At 47.4% G+C, this 17,412-nt stretch overlaps 1 protein-coding gene across 1 annotated transcript in view; it reads right to left on the bottom strand.

Moving 5' to 3' along the window:
* Nucleotides 1-15,406, bottom strand: part of LOC106038729 (store-operated calcium entry regulator STIMATE-like) — a 33,331-nt gene extending 17,925 nt beyond the window's left edge. The window contains exons 1-3 of the mRNA XM_067003717.1: nucleotides 15,182-15,406; nucleotides 3,044-3,092; nucleotides 1,997-2,092 (exon numbers count right to left, since the gene is read on the bottom strand). Of these exons, the coding sequence (XP_066859818.1) occupies nucleotides 1,997-2,092; nucleotides 3,044-3,092; nucleotides 15,182-15,290 (254 nt within the window). The 5' untranslated portion in view covers nucleotides 15,291-15,406. The remainder of the gene's footprint in view (nucleotides 1-1,996; nucleotides 2,093-3,043; nucleotides 3,093-15,181) is intronic.
* Between the last annotated feature and the right edge of the window lie 2,006 nt (nucleotides 15,407-17,412).

Raw genomic sequence — 17,412 nt, 5'->3', positions numbered from 1 at the left:
ATAAACAAAGTAAAATAAAAATGTTATAAAATATATTTTATATTAATATCATGTTGATAGTAACAGATTAATCATATTTAATACATTTGTATTGCAATCATTATATAATATTAATGTGTTATGTAAAATATAAAATATATATTAATATTATAAAATACATTTTTATTTTATATAAAAAAAATCCCCTTTCCTGTTTTATTGGATTTTGCTATTGCCTTACAAGTTTAAGAGCCTGCTCCACAGAGGAAGGAAGAGGCTTCACCATTTCTCTAATACTGTGTGAATAAATGAACAGTGCTAATTACTTCTCGGGCTAGCCTTAGTTAAGAATCACCCCCCACCCCTCCCAAAAAAAGTTTCGACCTTCACAGCGTTGTTTGTTCTTATTTGGATGAAACCCCAAATTTCATGGAAAAAGAAGCAAATATTCTTGCAGTTTCATACAGAAAAAAAAAGAAAAGAGGCTTTTCGGACACCACAGATGCTCTGCAAACTGCACGGCAGAAAAGGCAAAAAGTCATTTTTACTTTACAAGGGGCTCCTACGAGCAGGGACGCAGAGCAAGAGGCAGAAGATTTCTGGAAGAGATGACCAGTCCTGGCTCCACAGCAGGCATCCTAGAGTCCCTGAAAGCCTCTGGTTCAGGGTTTCACACCACCAGGAGATCTGGGGCTGAGGGCTTTGCTCTGCAGCTTTGGAGGATTAAGGCTCATAGGAGAGACAGCAAGAGGCTGGAGACCTGGAGGGACCTTCTGGGGATTGGAGGGTCCAAGCTCTAATCCAGGGCTGGGTATTTTTTTTTTTTACAGATTCCAGAGAAAAATCTCAGTCAGACTCATGTTTTCTGGCCAGTTTTCTGTTATTGGAATTTTTTTTCTGCCAGGTCAGGCCAGACTTCTACAGTGGGAAGAAAACCACCAAGCACAGAGCTACAGGAATGAATATTTCCCTGATGTTGCCTCTGAATAAAGGCACTGAAAAGAACAACCTGCTTTTGATATCCCCTTCAAAAACGTGACATTAAGATTTTCTACACCAAAGTGTTCAGAACTAGTTTATTATAGTTTTCAGCTGCCAAAATCAGAGCACTCCCAATACAACTCCCAGTTTATACTGGGCAGGACACACAGCATAAGAGCCTCGAAGCCCAGGCTCAGGGCTGCAGAGTTTTAAGCTGCCTGGTTCAGGATCACACATCAGGCAGACCAGGGAAGTGCCAAGCACACATTAGGAAAAACTGAAGGGCACAGCGTAAGCACAGAAGGGCTTATTTTAAAACACTGCCCACTTAAAAGCAATCATGAATCATTTTTGATGTTATATTTAGTCCCGGCTTGTGGCTGTTTAAAGAAACATATCAAAGTGCAGCACTAGTACAAACAAAGGAGGTGTGCCAGGAGGTTTTAAGCAGCATATTGAAGCTCAGAGGAGTTATGCAGGACAAGATAAAGTTAATTCTGATGCTAGAAATGTAGCTGCAAATTGGCTGATCTGGAATACAGGTGACAACTCTGTTAAATTCAAATCCTGGTTTAGAAAGCCCCAAAACAGGGCTACATGAATAAATGCAGTAGGTACAGCTGAAGTTCCAAAAAAAAAAAAAGTCCTTACATCAGATAAAGGCCTTCAACTACAGGGTTAGCAAAAGCATAGTTGGCACTGCTCTGAGACCAGAAAAGCCTGGGATGCAAACAAATGGCACTTAACAGTTGCAAGTGCACAGGGCACCACTGCATCACTTACTGCAGCTTTTTTTTTTTAAGGGTATTTCATGGTGCTTTTAATCAGCAGAAAAAATACCATCTTGCTGCTTCATCTCCATCAGACCAGGAGACTGCAAAGACAGAGGATATCCCAGGCTCTGAAAAATCAGTGTAGCAGTTTATCCCCACCTAGTACTTAAATGGTTCAGTTTCCACTATATATAACTTTTTCCTGCAGGCCTGCTCCCTCCATTGAGATGTAGGACGTGAACAGAAGCACCTCGCGTACTTACAGAGAGCAGGGGTCCTCTTCAGTGAGATCAGACAGAAAAATATTGGCAAAGTGAATGAAGAGGGCACCTATTGCTTGCTTGGAGGTATCGTAAAACCTGGAGGGAAGGAAAAAAGGCAGTAAGATCTGTCCATCGTGATCCATCCGACAGCCCACGTGCAGCAGGTTGGAGAAGACACGACCTCCTGGTTCAGTCACCTGCAGCAAAATCCAGGCTTTCCCGGAGGAGGTAGGGTGGGGATTTTATTTCTAGGGAGTACAAGCTGCTTTAGGGAGGTTTCCTTGAGAAGTGGCAGCAGGGCATTTTATTTATAAAACTACGTTCCAGATAGGATGTTGCTGGTATTTTTTAACCCAGCTAAGCACCACGCAGCTGGTCACTCCCTCCCTCCCCGCACTGAGATGGGAGAGAGGGAAAAAATTAAGAGAAAACAAAGGGGAAAAAAATAAATTTGTGGGTTGAGATAAAGACAGTTTCATAAGGCAAAAAAAGGAAAATAATATTTGAAGAACATACAAAACAAGTGATGCACAGTGCAATTGCTCACCACCTGCTGACCAATGCCAAGCCAGACTCTGAGCAGCAGCAGCTCCCCCACCCCACTAATCCCCCCCCCAGTTTTATTGTTCAGCAGGATACTTTATGGTATGGGATATCCCTCTAGCCAGCCTGGGCCAGCTGTCCTGGCTGTGTCCCCCCTGCAGCTCCTGGTGCACCCCCAGCCCCTCGCTGGCAGGGCAGCACAAGAAGCAGAAGAGTCCTTGGCTCTGTGTAAGCACTGCTCTGCAACAACTAAGAACAGCGTGTTATCAGCATTATTCTCATCCTAAATCCAAAACACAGCACAGTACCAGCTACTAGGAAGAAAACTATCCCAGCTGAAAACAGGACAGTGTCTACCCCTTATTCTATACTAACAACACCATGCTCAGGTCCCATCCTTTCCAATGCATCCCCATTAGTCACAGAGCCTAGAAGACTGCTAGTAGCAGAAAAAATAGTGTTACAGGTACATGGTCTTTGTCAGCTCCAAATTAAAAGCCTCACCATATCCTCCAGGGACGCCTCTCTTCTTTTGGTTCCTTAAATCGTTTTACTGCAAAGAAAACGAGAGAGGTTATGTTAACCAGCACAGCTGGACAGATTCGGCATGCAGTCTGTGCCAAACTTCAAGGCAGAAAGCTGCCAAAAAATATCTTTGGAGGTATAGCTGGTATCCCTCAGGACCTGACTGCAAACCAAGCAGAAGCTACACACACATAGGGCAGAAGGATGAGCAGCAGAGGGGTTTTGGAGGTAGGCACGTGCTTCTTGCTTCCTTCAGCAAGGCTTTCATACCGTGGAAAGGGGCCTGAGGAAAGCTAGGGAGGGTTCATCCCTACCTACCCGCCTTGGTAACCCTTCCAGGCTAACTAAAGTTACGGTAGTGACACTGAATATTGCCCAATAGTCCATCAAGCTTTTGAGTCATGTTAAGTTACAAACAAAGAAGTGCAATAAAGCCATCCCCTCCTTGCAGCTACCAGGACCTGATGGCGGGCAGCAGGACCTCATGCATACACAGCATAAAGGTGCCAGCTCCAAGCCACAGAGCCCTACAAGCTTGTATGGCCCCAAGATCGTGCCAGCTAGCTAGAGACACTAATAAAACATTGTTTTTATCACGCAACATTTTGTAGGTCACTGGGTACAGATGGGAGATGTGGTTTTAGTACTGCCACACGCCCTGGAAAAGATACTTGAATCCTTTAATGAAGTCCCTCTGGGTACAGATGAGTTTGCTCCTTGCAGCCCTTCGGGTCTTTCTCCTCTACAGGTATCACACTGCTCAGAGCTCCCTCCTGTTACTACCTGCAGGTAGCACAAAGTGGGGTTTTTACCTCCCCCCCCCCCCTTTTTTTTTTTTTTTTTTACAGTTTTGCTCACAGTGGTGTGAACATTGCAGAGCATCTCAAAGGGTTTGCTTGTCCCAGAGATTTGATGTTCCCCCTGGGTTCATCCAAGCTTTACACATCCAAACAGGAGCTGCTGATGGAAAAGTACCCAGTGCTATACCACATGTAGAAGTCACTTTTGACTGTTTTGCTGTCACTCCAACTAGTAGCCCGTTTTAGGGAAGTACCTATCAGCTATCAGGCCAACCCTTCTGCCCTAAAAACTAAGACATCAGTGCTCTGGAAGAGGTTTTCCCACTTTATTACCCTCCTCCCTAATTAATGAAAGGGCATTTAGTATCATCATCTTGTTTCTGGTAAGGCTGCTTGAAGCTGCACCTGGAGGCACTACAGTTACAGCTGCTGCCTCCAAACCCCAGGTAGATGCAGAGGATGTAGACCTCAGACCTCAATTTAAATTGCCATGATCAGTTCCTAGACACGTTGCCAGCTTGAACAGGATTCAGAATTTAAAAATAGTAAGCTGTGACTGTTTTTTGAAGGGAAATGGAAACAAACAGTAACTCATCCTCTACTCCTGCCCATCCATCCCAGGACATAAGCTGAGCAGCTGCTTGGTGGTGCCATCTAGTGATGCTGCAGGACACATGAGTATAAATCAACGCACTATGCCAAACCCCTCTTAGAGAAGCTATCCCAAGGGTATATATTGCGAGCATTAATTATTAATCCTTCTACACCTTCCACATGTTCCCAGTGCTGGGCAGATCATTGCAATGAATACCCTAAGAGTAAGCAGGCTACAGAAGACCAGACCATCAGCTAATCTATTTCATCCTCACCACCTCTTCATTTTTGGAGCCTCGTAGCCTACTCTGTGACTTTTAAAGCCAACCAAACACCAGAACAGACACGCACCATCCCACTGGTTGTAGTTATTCCTTCCTCATCCCCCCCAGCTGCACATAAGCAATGCTGCCTTCAAGTTTACACCCAGCAAAGAGATCTCCTTACTGATGACAGTTCTTGGCACAACAGGACACTTCTCAAGGTGATTTGAGGGTACAAAAACAGGGCCCTAAAGTGCAACAGATGAAAGACAAGGCATCACTGCCACACACCTGCATCCCCTCTTCAGTGGGGAAAGTGATGAATTGTTGTAAGCAAGAGTTTCCTTGCTCCCCATGGGATGAGAATTGCACAAGCTACTCCTCTAGTCCATTTTAGATCACTAACACTGCTGGTAAAGGCAACACAGTTTTAAGCACAATTTGATATCCTGCTTCATGACTCCAGACTGCACTCTACTGAGGTCTCATTAACTGAAAGATCAACAAGTGGGTGAAGTGAACAGCTTGTGTCCAAGTAAAAACTGCCCTTTCAGAGCCAGGAAATGATCTAAGCCAGGTGCACCACGGTAACTTGTGCCATGGGCATCCCATAAATAAAGAAAAAACACACAAACAGGGGAGCATAAATGTTTCAGGTTATAGCCTGAGACATTTTCTCCCCCTTCTCAGTGGGGAAACGCACAGCTTTGACAGCGCAGCTCAAATGGGGTGCACAGACAGAAGGCAAACCCACCTCTCAAAGCACAGTCAGCAATGAGCTCAGTAAAGGCTGGGAAGAAAACCCACCACATTAACTAAATACCGCTAATTTCCAAATAAATAGCTCTTTGCTATTCTCTGTCTAGGCGGTAATTAACTGATGCTTTTGGTGAGTCTAGCTGTATTGAGCACTCGGTCTGGCAGCTGCAGCCCAACCACGCACCCCAAGGGACAGCCTGGGCACCTTTCCCTGGGAACCCCCTGCCTGGTGAAAGGTGCAGGACCTCCCCTGCTTGGAGGAGGTCCCCTTCATGTTTCAGAGGTACAGCTTCATACCCCTCTTACTGGCAAGGTGAGGAGGTAACACATGAAAGACCACCCTCCCAGCCCCAGGACTTTGGCTAGGAACATCCACCCAACAGAAGGGCCATGTGCATTTCACCCACCCACAAATAAAAGATGCGTGGACTAACCAAGCTGAGCAGCCACAAGGATTGAAACCAAGCCCAACAAACTTGCTCAGCTCTTGGTGGCAGCATGCTGTGCCCAGGAAGCTGTAGAAGGGGCCTGCAGGCCACCAAGCCAGCCAGCTGACCACTGCCCCATCCACAAGAGCACCAGAGATGATTTTCCACTGGCAGCTTAATGAGAAGTGACATGTTATGCACCCACAGCCACTCAGGCTGGGAATTCAGTAATTCAGCGCGATGAGATGACAAGTAAGAGGTAAGAAGTTAATGGTGTAGTGCCTTGTTGAACATGGCTTGTCATGCCTCATTAGATTTAAGAGAGTTATCCGAGACTCTGTAATTATCAGAGACAGTAAAACTGTTGTATTAAAAGATAAAAGCTAGCATTATCGAGAAATAATTAACCGCTTAAAAGGGCATCTACCATGCAGAGCTGCAGCAGGCTGTCTCTGAATTAAACCAGAAAGCCAGCCAAGACCACTAGAGCTTAAACTGACAGCAAAGTAGCTCAGTGGCTGTGACCCAGAGGTTAGGGGTGATGTTAACCCCCCATAGAAATGGCTCCAGGTCTCCAAAACCTCGAGTAGCTGACAAAGCCCTCTTTGAAGAAGCACAGCTTTTGTGCTCTGTAGCAACAGACTGCACCGTGTCCCTCCTCTCCCCCAAGCCTTACAGACAGCCCAGCCAGGGCAGCTGCAAAAGCTTAGCTTGGGGAAGGGCTAAAGCCTCCTTTACTCATCTCTAAGCACATCTCCACTCACTGGGGGCAGCTCAGCTCTTCCATCAGCTGTAGGAAGCTTTACCTACATTTACCTACCATGGCTCGGAGAAATCTTAATGGTGGACTGACCTTTTTTTTTTGTGCATGCTTATGGGTGCAATGTGCAAACAAGAAGTAGGCAATTTGAATTTTAGCACCTATAACAAATTAAAAATAGTTTAGTGCAGACAGCTGCACAAGACAAAAGGGAGAGGATCCCCATCCAACCAGACTAAAAATGATACTAAAATGTAGTGGGTCTACACTAGAAGACAGAGGGTTGGAGCACCTCTCCTACTGACACAGGCTGAGAGAGCTGGGGTTGTTCAGTCTGGAGAAGAGAAGGCTCAGGCGAGACCTTATAGCAGCCTTTTAACACCTACAGGTATCAGGTATTAAAAGGCTGGAGAGGTACTTTCTCAGGGGGTGATAGGAAAAGGGGAAATGTCCTTGAAATAAAAAAAAAGGTAGATTTAGACGAGGTATTAGGAAGAAATTCTTCACTCAGAGTGAAGAGATGAAGAATGCTTCATCTTCATAGCTGCAATCCTCCCCGACTGCCAGATACCTGCAAGCCCAATTACCAATTAGGGCAGCAGTTTGCACTACACCCCAGGTTACCAGGGCACAGCTTGCTGGCGTGCATTTTCCCTCCATGGCCCCATATGTTTGATGCTTCTTTAGGAATCTTTCCAAGCATGTTCTATGCACACAAGGTAGTCCTGAACTTAGTGCTTTCCACATCACTAAGCAGAAAACTAGTTGAAGTATCATACAGAACAAGTACCATTCACACGAACCTGTAGGCAGATTTTGGAGGCAAATCTAAGGGAAAGACACCACTGAAAATACAAGCAAGCTTTCAAACCAGTCTTCGAGGTCTAAAAGAAGAAGTGAACCTAAAGGTGAATACAAGTTGGAAATAATTGCTGCAGGGTTTGATTCAAGTGGAAGCTTGAAAAAGCATTTCCACCAGCTTTCTGAAGTCCAGCTGTTTGCAGCATGTTTAAGGTGATTCCCAGCCAAGGTCAGTGGCCTGTTAAGCTGTTCCTTTTAGCACAATGGGAAGCTGTTTTACTCCTCCCTATCGGGGGAGTTGGGCATATTTCTGTTGCAGACTCCGCAGGTTGATAGGAGATGCTGGGTGAAATAAAGCTGAACTCCCCACATCTACAGCTGAGGGTCCCTGTAGCAGAGCAGGGTGCTACACCAAGCACCATGGGGGAAAAAAAAAGTTAAATAGAAAATGAATACTGCTTGTCTACTAGGTTCCTCCTGCAGGAGCTAACCCTGCACTGCACCTATTTCAATCTCATCCCCGATTATTCCAATTAAATCTCAATTAACAATAAAGCGTGTGGATGTCAGCAATGAAATAGTTTACACTGTAAGAATGCGTTTCCTTTGGAAAGGCTTCAAAGACACTCTTCAAAAACAAGAGGAAGCCTCACAAAGTCCCAGCCCACTCGCAAGCACACAGGCTGCTCCACGGTCCTGAGCTGTGCTGCAGCACGGAGGTGAGGCACTGAGTGACATTTAGCCTTGTTGTGTGGTCCAAAACATCTCAGGAAAAGGCTGGGAAGGTAGGAAAAAGCTGCTCCTGACTCTTCTAGGAGCAGAAGACCCAAACCTATCTCACTCAAGAGACAGGATCACAACTGAGGGGACTCCTGCCTTCTTGAGTTGATGCCCTTTGGGTTACTCTCCCCCTGCTTGGCTCCAGTTTTTGCAGACCAAATATCATGAAGTTAAGCAAAGGGAAGGAAGATGAGCAATGAGAAATACCCTGTCCGTTGCTGAGAAAGGGCGGAGCAGGAAACAAAATACTCCCAGATCCCTCCTCTTCAAGTCAAGGACAATAAAGATCATAGACACTTGAAGTTCCCTGAGGACCACCAGGCTAGGTGGAAGTTGGACATCTGAATAAGGACCTAAAAAATGTAAAAAGTACATTTACGAGAAAAGTATTTCATTATGGATCTGTAAGGACTCAGAAAACAAGAAGGTAAGAGCTCAACTAGAACCAGCTCCTTTTTATTTTATTTTTTTGCAGAGCAATAGAAGGTAGACATTTATTAGGGTGTTTTCTTGATGCAGTGCAAAGGGAACAGCTTTGCCTGCCCTAGACCTATATAATTCCTTGAAGTTATGAGATTGCAGCAGTGCTGTTCTGCAGCCTACTCATTTTAATTAATCCCCAATTATAAACAATCAGTTAAGACAAACACAGCATCTATCACCTGATTCTCGTGCTGTTCCTCACCCCATGCATGGGAGCACTCCCATGTGTAGCATCCTCCCTGCGTCCCCCATCAACTACACGTACTCTGCAGAAGATGTGTGCCTGTGGCCCCCTCTTGGAAATAAAATCTAATTTAGGCAGCATTAGATTCAGTAGCAGCTGACAGACCCCTGTCATCAAGACAGACCCCTAAATGAGTTCTCTACAAGATGAAAGGGAGAAGCTTAGGTGTGCTTGGCTGAGGGTCAGATCACCTCCTTGGGAAGTTGTCCTGCAATCAACCAAAGGATTCAAGAGGGGAGCTGACATATCCTTTCTATGACTCTAAACCTCAAATCCTCCAGGATTTGATTTACCAGAGACCAAGCCTGACCCCATGGAGCTCAGCAACAGGCCCCAGAGGACAAATATTTAAAACAAACGTGATATTAAAAGCACTTAGAGTACTTATATTGGGAATAGCCCACCTAAACCCAGGCTGCAATACACAGAATTGGGTATGCTGTTACTTGCTTTAAAGCAAATGACTAGCTAAGTCCCCTACCATAAAGCCAGGAAGCCCATCTTTGAGACAGCACCACGCTGCCTTATTTCTGGCTTTTACAGCTCCTGTACCAGGCAGGAAACAGAAGGTCTCCCTCTGCCCAGCCTCTGCTTTACTTATAGGCAGTGGGGTCCCCAATAACACATTTCAACCTATTTGAAGGACACACCCTTTCCCAGGCTTTTTCCAAGCCGCAGACAGGAAGAAGCCAACATGCAGGATACGGAGACCAAAGCCCTGGGGGCTGCACTATTCTTAGCCTGAGCTCGCAGTTACCCAGACAGCTTGACCTGGGACACAATGGGAGGAAGCAGCAGCCCCGGCTTGCAGATAGCAGAGAACATGCTGCTGGCAAGATAAGCACGTGCCTGAGCTGGAAAAGATCAAAACACACACCCAGCATCACTTCACAGAGCAGCAAGGGATGATCTCTCTGTGGTTTGAGGAGGCAGATGCTATTGACATATATTCTCTAGTTTGCAGTATATATATGCTCATTCCTATATATATATGTATATATATACACACACACATATATATATAATATATAGTCACATATATATATATAGTTATTATTTCCCAAACATCCTTGTACCAAGGCTTCAGGAACATACACACACCTGTACCAAAACTGGCTGAGGTGATGCTTTACTCAAGGAAGGAGTAACAACGAAGGATATGCTCTGCTTTATCTCTGGTTCTCCAGGACGTGAGGCAATTGGGAAATAAGATGGCACTAGCTCCTACTGAAGGTATCTGGCTATTGCTTGGCTACTCTTCAGCATCCTCTAGAGAAAGTTTCTTCTGTCATAGAATGCTCCATGTTGCAAGATGAACACGTATTGATAGGAGATTTAGGTCCTCAGAAAACCCTGCTCAAGCAATACAGACCCTGGAAGTCTTGCACAGTGCCATGTACTAGAGCTCCCAGGCTGATGTCGGTGGTCCTTAAGGAAAGTAATCACTTATTTCTTTTGGAAACAAACAAACATCAACACCAAAAGAACCAGGCATCTTCATTCCCCAAGACCCTACCTAACAGCTACTCCTCTTCCCTCTCCCCTGCGGTTGCTGATGAAGTTCAGCCCATCCCTTCCTATTCCCCATCCCAATCCAGAGTCACACCCAAGCCCAGTGCAGAAGCTCTGGAACTCACAGAACAGCAACACCTCCCCATCATCCACCTTGCAGAGACATACTGAGATCCTCAGCTGCAGCATCCAGCTATCTGGGTGCATGAAGTGCACAGGTGAAAGCCAAGCGGTGCTTCAGGATGGGCATCAGTTTTTCCTACCTTATGCAATGGGTGCATCACCCCTGTGTCTTATTTCTGCATGGATTTTTATGGCCATCATTACAGTGGTTGGAAACCACAAGCCATACAATACATGTCAAGAACAAGATCTGTTATTTGATGACACATTAAGTCTCACAGCAGACACGGATTGGGGCTGGACTCCAGCTCAAACAGTGTTTTATTTAACTCTGCCCTAAGGGAGGCAGCAGTGACTCTCCACACAAAGCATCATCAGATTTCATGTTAATCCCTCAAAAAATAGGTTTTAAAAAGGGGAATGCTTTGTATCTTAAGACTATTATTTCATAGAATCTCTTAGGTTGGAAAAAACCTCCAAACCAACCGGAATTCAAGAGCTTTGTGGATAGATGTGTTTTTGGTGTAACAAAGCACATCAAATACCATGTGGACCTTCCAGCTTACAAAGCGCAACGTGGGTTTCCAAGCTCAGAAGGTTTTCAGATGTACTGAAGCAGAAAACATCGTAAGAGTCCCGCCACATGCAGCTTTTTGCTAAACCTACATGCAAACTGACCCCTGGAGTCAGCACAGCCCTGTGCTTCACACCTCCCAAGACAACAAAACTACAAAGGTTAGCTGTTTCCCCGAGACGGAAAAGCATCTGTCATGGTGAAGTCCCGACGTAGGTATAAATAACCAAAGAGTTATGGTTAAGGTATAAATAAGTAGGTATAAATAACCAAAGAGTTAGCATTTGTGTTAGAGGAAGCAGAGTCAGTGGAGACTGCCTGGGGCACGGTAAGCCTGCAGCGCTCCCATGTCCTGGGCAAACTTATTTCAGAAGTCTGCACAGATTCAGTGATTTATCAGTCAGTTTCTCTTTCTCCACATGCTTCCACTCGCTCGTGAGAGATTCTTGCTGTGTAAGAGCTGGAGCACCACACAGGAAGCATGGAAACACAGCAGCCAAAAGCACACACAGCAACCAGCCTGATCTTTGCATGGGCAGGATGTATCTGAGTGCTGTTGTTCCCACCAACCCTCAATACAAGGATGTTCAGACACATCCATGCACTGGGAGACTGTTTCTCGTTTTCTACTAAACGCACTTCCCATCATCCTGGAGAAAGACGCACTGGGACTGGATTCTGGTAAGTCCACGTGGGTCAGGAAAAGACAAAAAATACAGCAAGAGGAATTCCCCACAAGTGGAAACCACTGCTTTTTTACAGTCCGGCAAGCTCCTGTCCTGTGGAGCTGACTCAGGACAAGCTACTTGGACCAGAACAATAAAAACACTCATCCTAGCTGCTAACAGCACATCTCCATCACTGAACCGTGCCTGGGGACCAGTGTCTGGGGACAAGGTCTTCAGAAAATTAAGGCAAGGAGTGCTGGAGGAGCATCCTGCAGCTCTGTGCAAGAGGAGCTAAAGGGACACTGCTGTCACGTTAGGCAGGCTCAAGCCATTTACAGAAGCCAAGCAGAATTTTTTTTTTTTTTTTTTTACTTGCAGAAGGTTACAGAGCTCAGAGCAGCACAGCTCTCCCTGCCTAGTGCGACCAGCCCTCTCCATAAGCTTATTTTGACACCTACAGCACAAATACCAATAAACCTCCTCCAGGAGCTCAGAGCCTCAACAGCCTCAGGAAGGGAGGAAACTGGAAGAAGAATAGTTGTTCTTAGATGTCCTTCACATTGTTTGCGGTGGGGTAGAAACAAATTTGTTTGCTCCAAGGAAAGCTTTTTTCCATTCCCAAGGGACAAAAAAATCCTTTAACTCCCCAAATCTGATTCTGCTGTGCACTTGTTAATCTACAAAAAATGCTATGGCTAGGATTTTTGTGCAAGATCTCCACCCATTTCAAAGGGATTTTGCTGACCAAGTGACAAGTCCGGGCAACTTTTGCTAGTTTACAGCCCCTTTCTTAAAAAAAAAAAAAAAAAGAAAAAGAAAAAGAAAATGAAGTTTTAAACTTCAGTAGCAGCAACTGCAGGGTCTCAACCCCCAAATCACACCCAGCTCCTACAGCTTGCTTTCTCCACTCAGCAAGTGGTGATCAAGGCAGTGTGAAGAACTGCTTCAGCTGGGATTGCTCAATTATCCACACATCGTGACCTCCCTACGTGAGGGCTCTTGTACAGGGGAGCTGGATTGCAATACCCACAACTGCAAGGCTGCGCTGCCTCTTCCTTCAAATGCTCAGAGCAAGAGTCCTCAGCAAGCCCAAGTGCCTCCAAAACCACAGCAGGCAGGTGCGAAGGTTTACAACCCAAATTTTTATTTGATTGCCAAGTGGGGCTGAGTTGCACCCAGAGCAAGCCCAGGACCACAGCGCAATTTGACTCGACTACATTAGAAGACAAGGCTTGGAAAAGCAAGAAAATATTCATAAGCTGAAAGGGACTGTCCTCACTGCTGCTCATGGTGATGGGGGTGAGCTTAATATAACCACAATAAGATAAAGCTGGGCATCCTCTACCTGTGGGTCACAGTTACACCCCATAAAGGACCTGTTTCACATACACCACATTGAGGGGAGCACACATCCCACTCTTCCTCCTACAGTGAAACGAGTTATTCCCTCTGCTGCTGAAGATCCTTTGCTCTAAATTAACCTTTCACAGCCTTTGCAGCAGGCAAAAGTGGCCTGAGGGAACCCAGCGAGCTGTCCTAACCCCACTTCACACTACAGGTGACAGATCCACGTGCTTAAATATTCTCTTCCAGGCTCGCATTCAGCCTGTGCTTCGCTGTCTAGATGTGCACTTGACACAGCATCACTTCAGGCAGTCCCACAGGACTGACTTCCAGCTCCATGTGCAGCCAGGCTCTCCTACCAGCCTGGCAGGAGGTAATCCTCCCACAGCCCCAAGAGACAGAGAATCAAGGCCACAAACTCTAATAACAACATATAAACTTATCCATCCTGCTGCAGACTGTACGTGTGACCCTACGTATTCTGTACACGTACCCTTGTGAGCACAACCCACAGATAAGCACCTGCAAAATCTTGCTTAGCATCGTGCTATCATTAATCCTAGTTCCTCTAGATGTTTCTGTGTTCTCTGAGCAGTAGTTGCACATTTTGGAAACTTTATGCATTCGAATTTAAGCTCCATTGATGGCTCTGTCCCCACACCTGGATGAAGCAGTTGCCCAGCTGGCTGGTTTCTCCTAATTAGCCAAGAGGATGCTAATGATTAAAGACCTATTAGCCCTTGCACCAAGAAGGAGAGCAACAAACCCTGGGGCTGACAATTTGCCAGCAGTGGCTGTGCTCCAAAACTTTCATCCACAGGCGCATTTTGATGCAATTAATGCCCTTCATTTCACAGGACACCCCATGGGATTTACGGGCCAGTACACACACATCACACATATAGGAACAGAAACACCGAGTCAGGCTGTTCTTGCAGTTGATATTTGGCAAACACAGGCAGTGAAGCACTGAAGTTTGGCTACTTCTGCTGGAAAAAGCCATCAGCTATCGCAGGAAGAACCTGTTGCAGCTTCAGTAGCAGCCTGGCACTAGCAGCAGCCTTTGGAAGGGGTTTCCAGACAGTAGAAGAGGACGAGCGAGCCTCAAAATCTGCAGCTACTTAACCAAACTCGAAGCTTTCTTTCTCTGTCACCCCAGGTCTTTAAACAAGGAAAACAGATCGAGTTCTGGCACGTTACTCAGCTTGTGTTAAATCACTTAACCCAAAAGAAAAGCGACTCAGAGCTCGGAGCAAGACGCAGCTGTAGTGCGGAGAGTAAGTTTTCACAGGTCTTTCAGTGCCCCCAGCTCTCCCCAGGGCTTCTCTGTTACCAACCCCTCACAGTAATACCAAAAAAAAAAAATCCTTCCCCAGCCCTAACACTTCCCAGGCTGAGAAAATTAAACAAAACACCACCAGAACCCCATCAGGGAAAGCAGTGCTCTCATCCAGCAGCACCATACCTGACTCTGCCTATTTTTCTCAGTCCTCCCAGCAAACCGTCCTCTTACACCACAACTTTTCACCCTTTGTTAAACTTTTCTAAGCAGCTGAGCTCAAACCGAGCCCATCTTTCCATACCAGTGCCGAAAGCCCGTGGTGCTCGATCAAGATTAAGATTGCTCAGATTAAGGCTTCACACACCAGCTTTAACAGCAAGCACTCAGCACCCCAACCACCACAAATCACTGCACCCCCTCTGCTCCAAACACTACGGTCTGCATGCAAACCCTCTACACCCCATAAATAAAAACCCTATAAACGCCTTATAAATAAAGAGCCCCCCAACAGCACCGAGCAAAGGCAATTTAGCAGCACAACCACCATCCCATCCCAGCATCCCCGCCACCCCCAGCATCCCCAGCACCCCCACCACCCCCAGCATCCCCAGCACCCCCACCACCCCCAGCATCCCCAGCACCCCCACCACCCCCAGCACCCCGGGGCAGGGTGCCCGGCCCGGGGGGCGATGGGGGACTCACACATGAGGGTGCTGAAGGCGCAGAGGGCCAGCAGTGCCTGCAGCAGCACACCGAAGCGCCCCAGCAGCGCGCCGCTGCCGCAGCCGTGAGCCGGCCGGGGGGCGGCCATGGCCGGGGGAAGCGGAGTGGAAGCGGAGCGGGAGCGGAGCGGAACCGGAGTGGAAGCGGAGCGGTCCCGCTGCCTACAAAGCGAAGCCGCCGCCGCTCCCGTCCCCGCCCCGGTCCCGGCTGCTGAGGGCACACCCGGGGGCGGGGCGGTGGGATGGGGACGTTGGGGGGGGGGCCTGGGGGTGTTTGGGGTCATGGGGGGGTTTGGGATCCTGGGAGGGGGGTTGGGGTGTGTGTGGGGTCTCGGTAGGATTTGGGGTGTTGGGATGGAGGGGTCCCGGTGGGCTTTGGGGGGGTTAGAAATGGGAGGGAGGGCTGGGGTTCTGGTGGGATTTGGGGTGTTGGGATATGGGGGTCCCAGTGGGGTTTGGGGCATTGGGATGGGGTGTGGGTTGGGGTCCTGGTGGGTTTGGGGTGTTGGGATGGGGTGGGGGTGTCCCGGTGGGGCTTGGGGGGCCCTGGAGGGGTTGGGGTGGGGGGGTGGGAGAGGTTCTGGTGGGGTTTGGAGGGTTGGGATTGGAAGGGAGGGAGGGTTGGGGTGCCGGGGGCTTTGGGGTGTTGGAATGGGGGGAGAGGGATTGGGGTCCCAGTGGGGTTGGGGAGGGGTGGGGGTTGGGGTCCTGGTGGGGTTTGGGGTGTTGGTGTGGGGGAGGGGTTGGAGTCCCGGTAGGTTTGGGTTGTTGGGGTGGGGGAGGGGGTTTGGAGGTTCTGGTGGGGTTTGGGGGTTGGGATGGGGAGGGGGGGTTGGGGTCCCACTTGGGATTGGGGCACCAGGCTGAGGGAGGTCCCAATGGGGTTTAGGGTGCTGGAATGGGAAGGGTAGGGAGGATTCCAGAAGAGTTTGGGGTGCCAGGCTGGTGGTGAGGGGGATCCCAGTGGGGTTTGGGGTGTTGAGCTGGGGAGGGTGGGTAGGAGACCCAGTGGGGTTCTGGGTCCCAGGATGGGTGTCCTGGTGGGATTTGGGGTGCTGGGATGGGAAGGATTCTGGCTGGGTTCGGGGCGGCGAGCTGAGGAGGGAGGATGGGGGTCCTGGCAGGGACTGGGGGGTGGTTCCTATGATCCTATTCCTATGGTTTGTGGAAGGACGATCTGAGACACTGCAGGGACTGCTGGTGGGGTCTGGATCTCAAACAGCACCCTCAAACCTGTGTTTTCTGCTGCTCCACCTAACGCAGCTCCTGGCCCCCTTTACAGCTGCCCCCAGAGAGCTCCTTTCACTTTTTTCTGTCTTTTCAGTATCTTTGTGGCCCTCTTTAGGGAGCACTGAGGTCCCGTGCCTGAGTTTTCCTCCCTGACTTAGAGACGTAGGAGCTTGCATCTCGTTACAAAACCGAGCGGGCTGCAAATCTCATCATATCGCATGATTCCGAGCAATGGCCTTAAAAACAACGATAAACATTACAAAAATGAAAAAAGAAAATCATGGGAACTGTCCCGCAGCTGAGCCAACACATCAACATACCAACCAGAAACAGTCCCTCCTTTTTTTCAAGGGAGAAGCGAATCGTGGGCTGACAGATGCTCAAGTCACCAGCTCTAATCACAGTTTAATCATGAGTTCAATCGGCAAGCTGGAAGTTTGATCTTGCTAAGTCATTTTCAGCTGATTTCATATGTGTAGTAATCGGTAGCTTCATTAAAAGGTTCGTTCCCCTGGGTTGGTAAACCTGTTTGTGTCTTGCAATCAGTTGCCTCTATATTAAATTCTACATCAAATATTAAAGCTGATATTCTTACATAAAGCCAGCTGAACACCCTGGTAGCATCTATTAAGCAAGTATGTATCTCAACAGAGATTTATTTAGGATCTAACATTTTACATTTTCTTAAATTTCCCAGGCTGCTGTTAAAGAAGCATTTTTAAGAATTGGATGCTGGATGATAATTTTTCACCTGGGAATTGCCTCAGACTCTATTTGCCCAAGTACAGCACAGCTGTTGGAGAACACGGACAAGACAAAAAAAAAAAAAGCATTTAAACTAGATTGGTATTTCTTAAAACTTCATTTTCTTTGAACAACCTTCACGTTATCCATCAAAGATGGTATGTGGGATGCACCAGCGGGTTGCACAAGGGGAAGGTCTTCCCAAGGCTGTCCCAACTGTTGTGCATCTTCCCTGTT

The sequence above is a fragment of the Anser cygnoides genome, chromosome 1 (assembly GCF_040182565.1).
Source record: "Anser cygnoides isolate HZ-2024a breed goose chromosome 1, Taihu_goose_T2T_genome, whole genome shotgun sequence".
Taxonomy (NCBI): Eukaryota; Metazoa; Chordata; class Aves; order Anseriformes; family Anatidae; genus Anser; species Anser cygnoides.
Note: the sequence above shows the minus strand (reverse complement) of the source record. Positions and strands in the feature narration are given on the sequence as shown.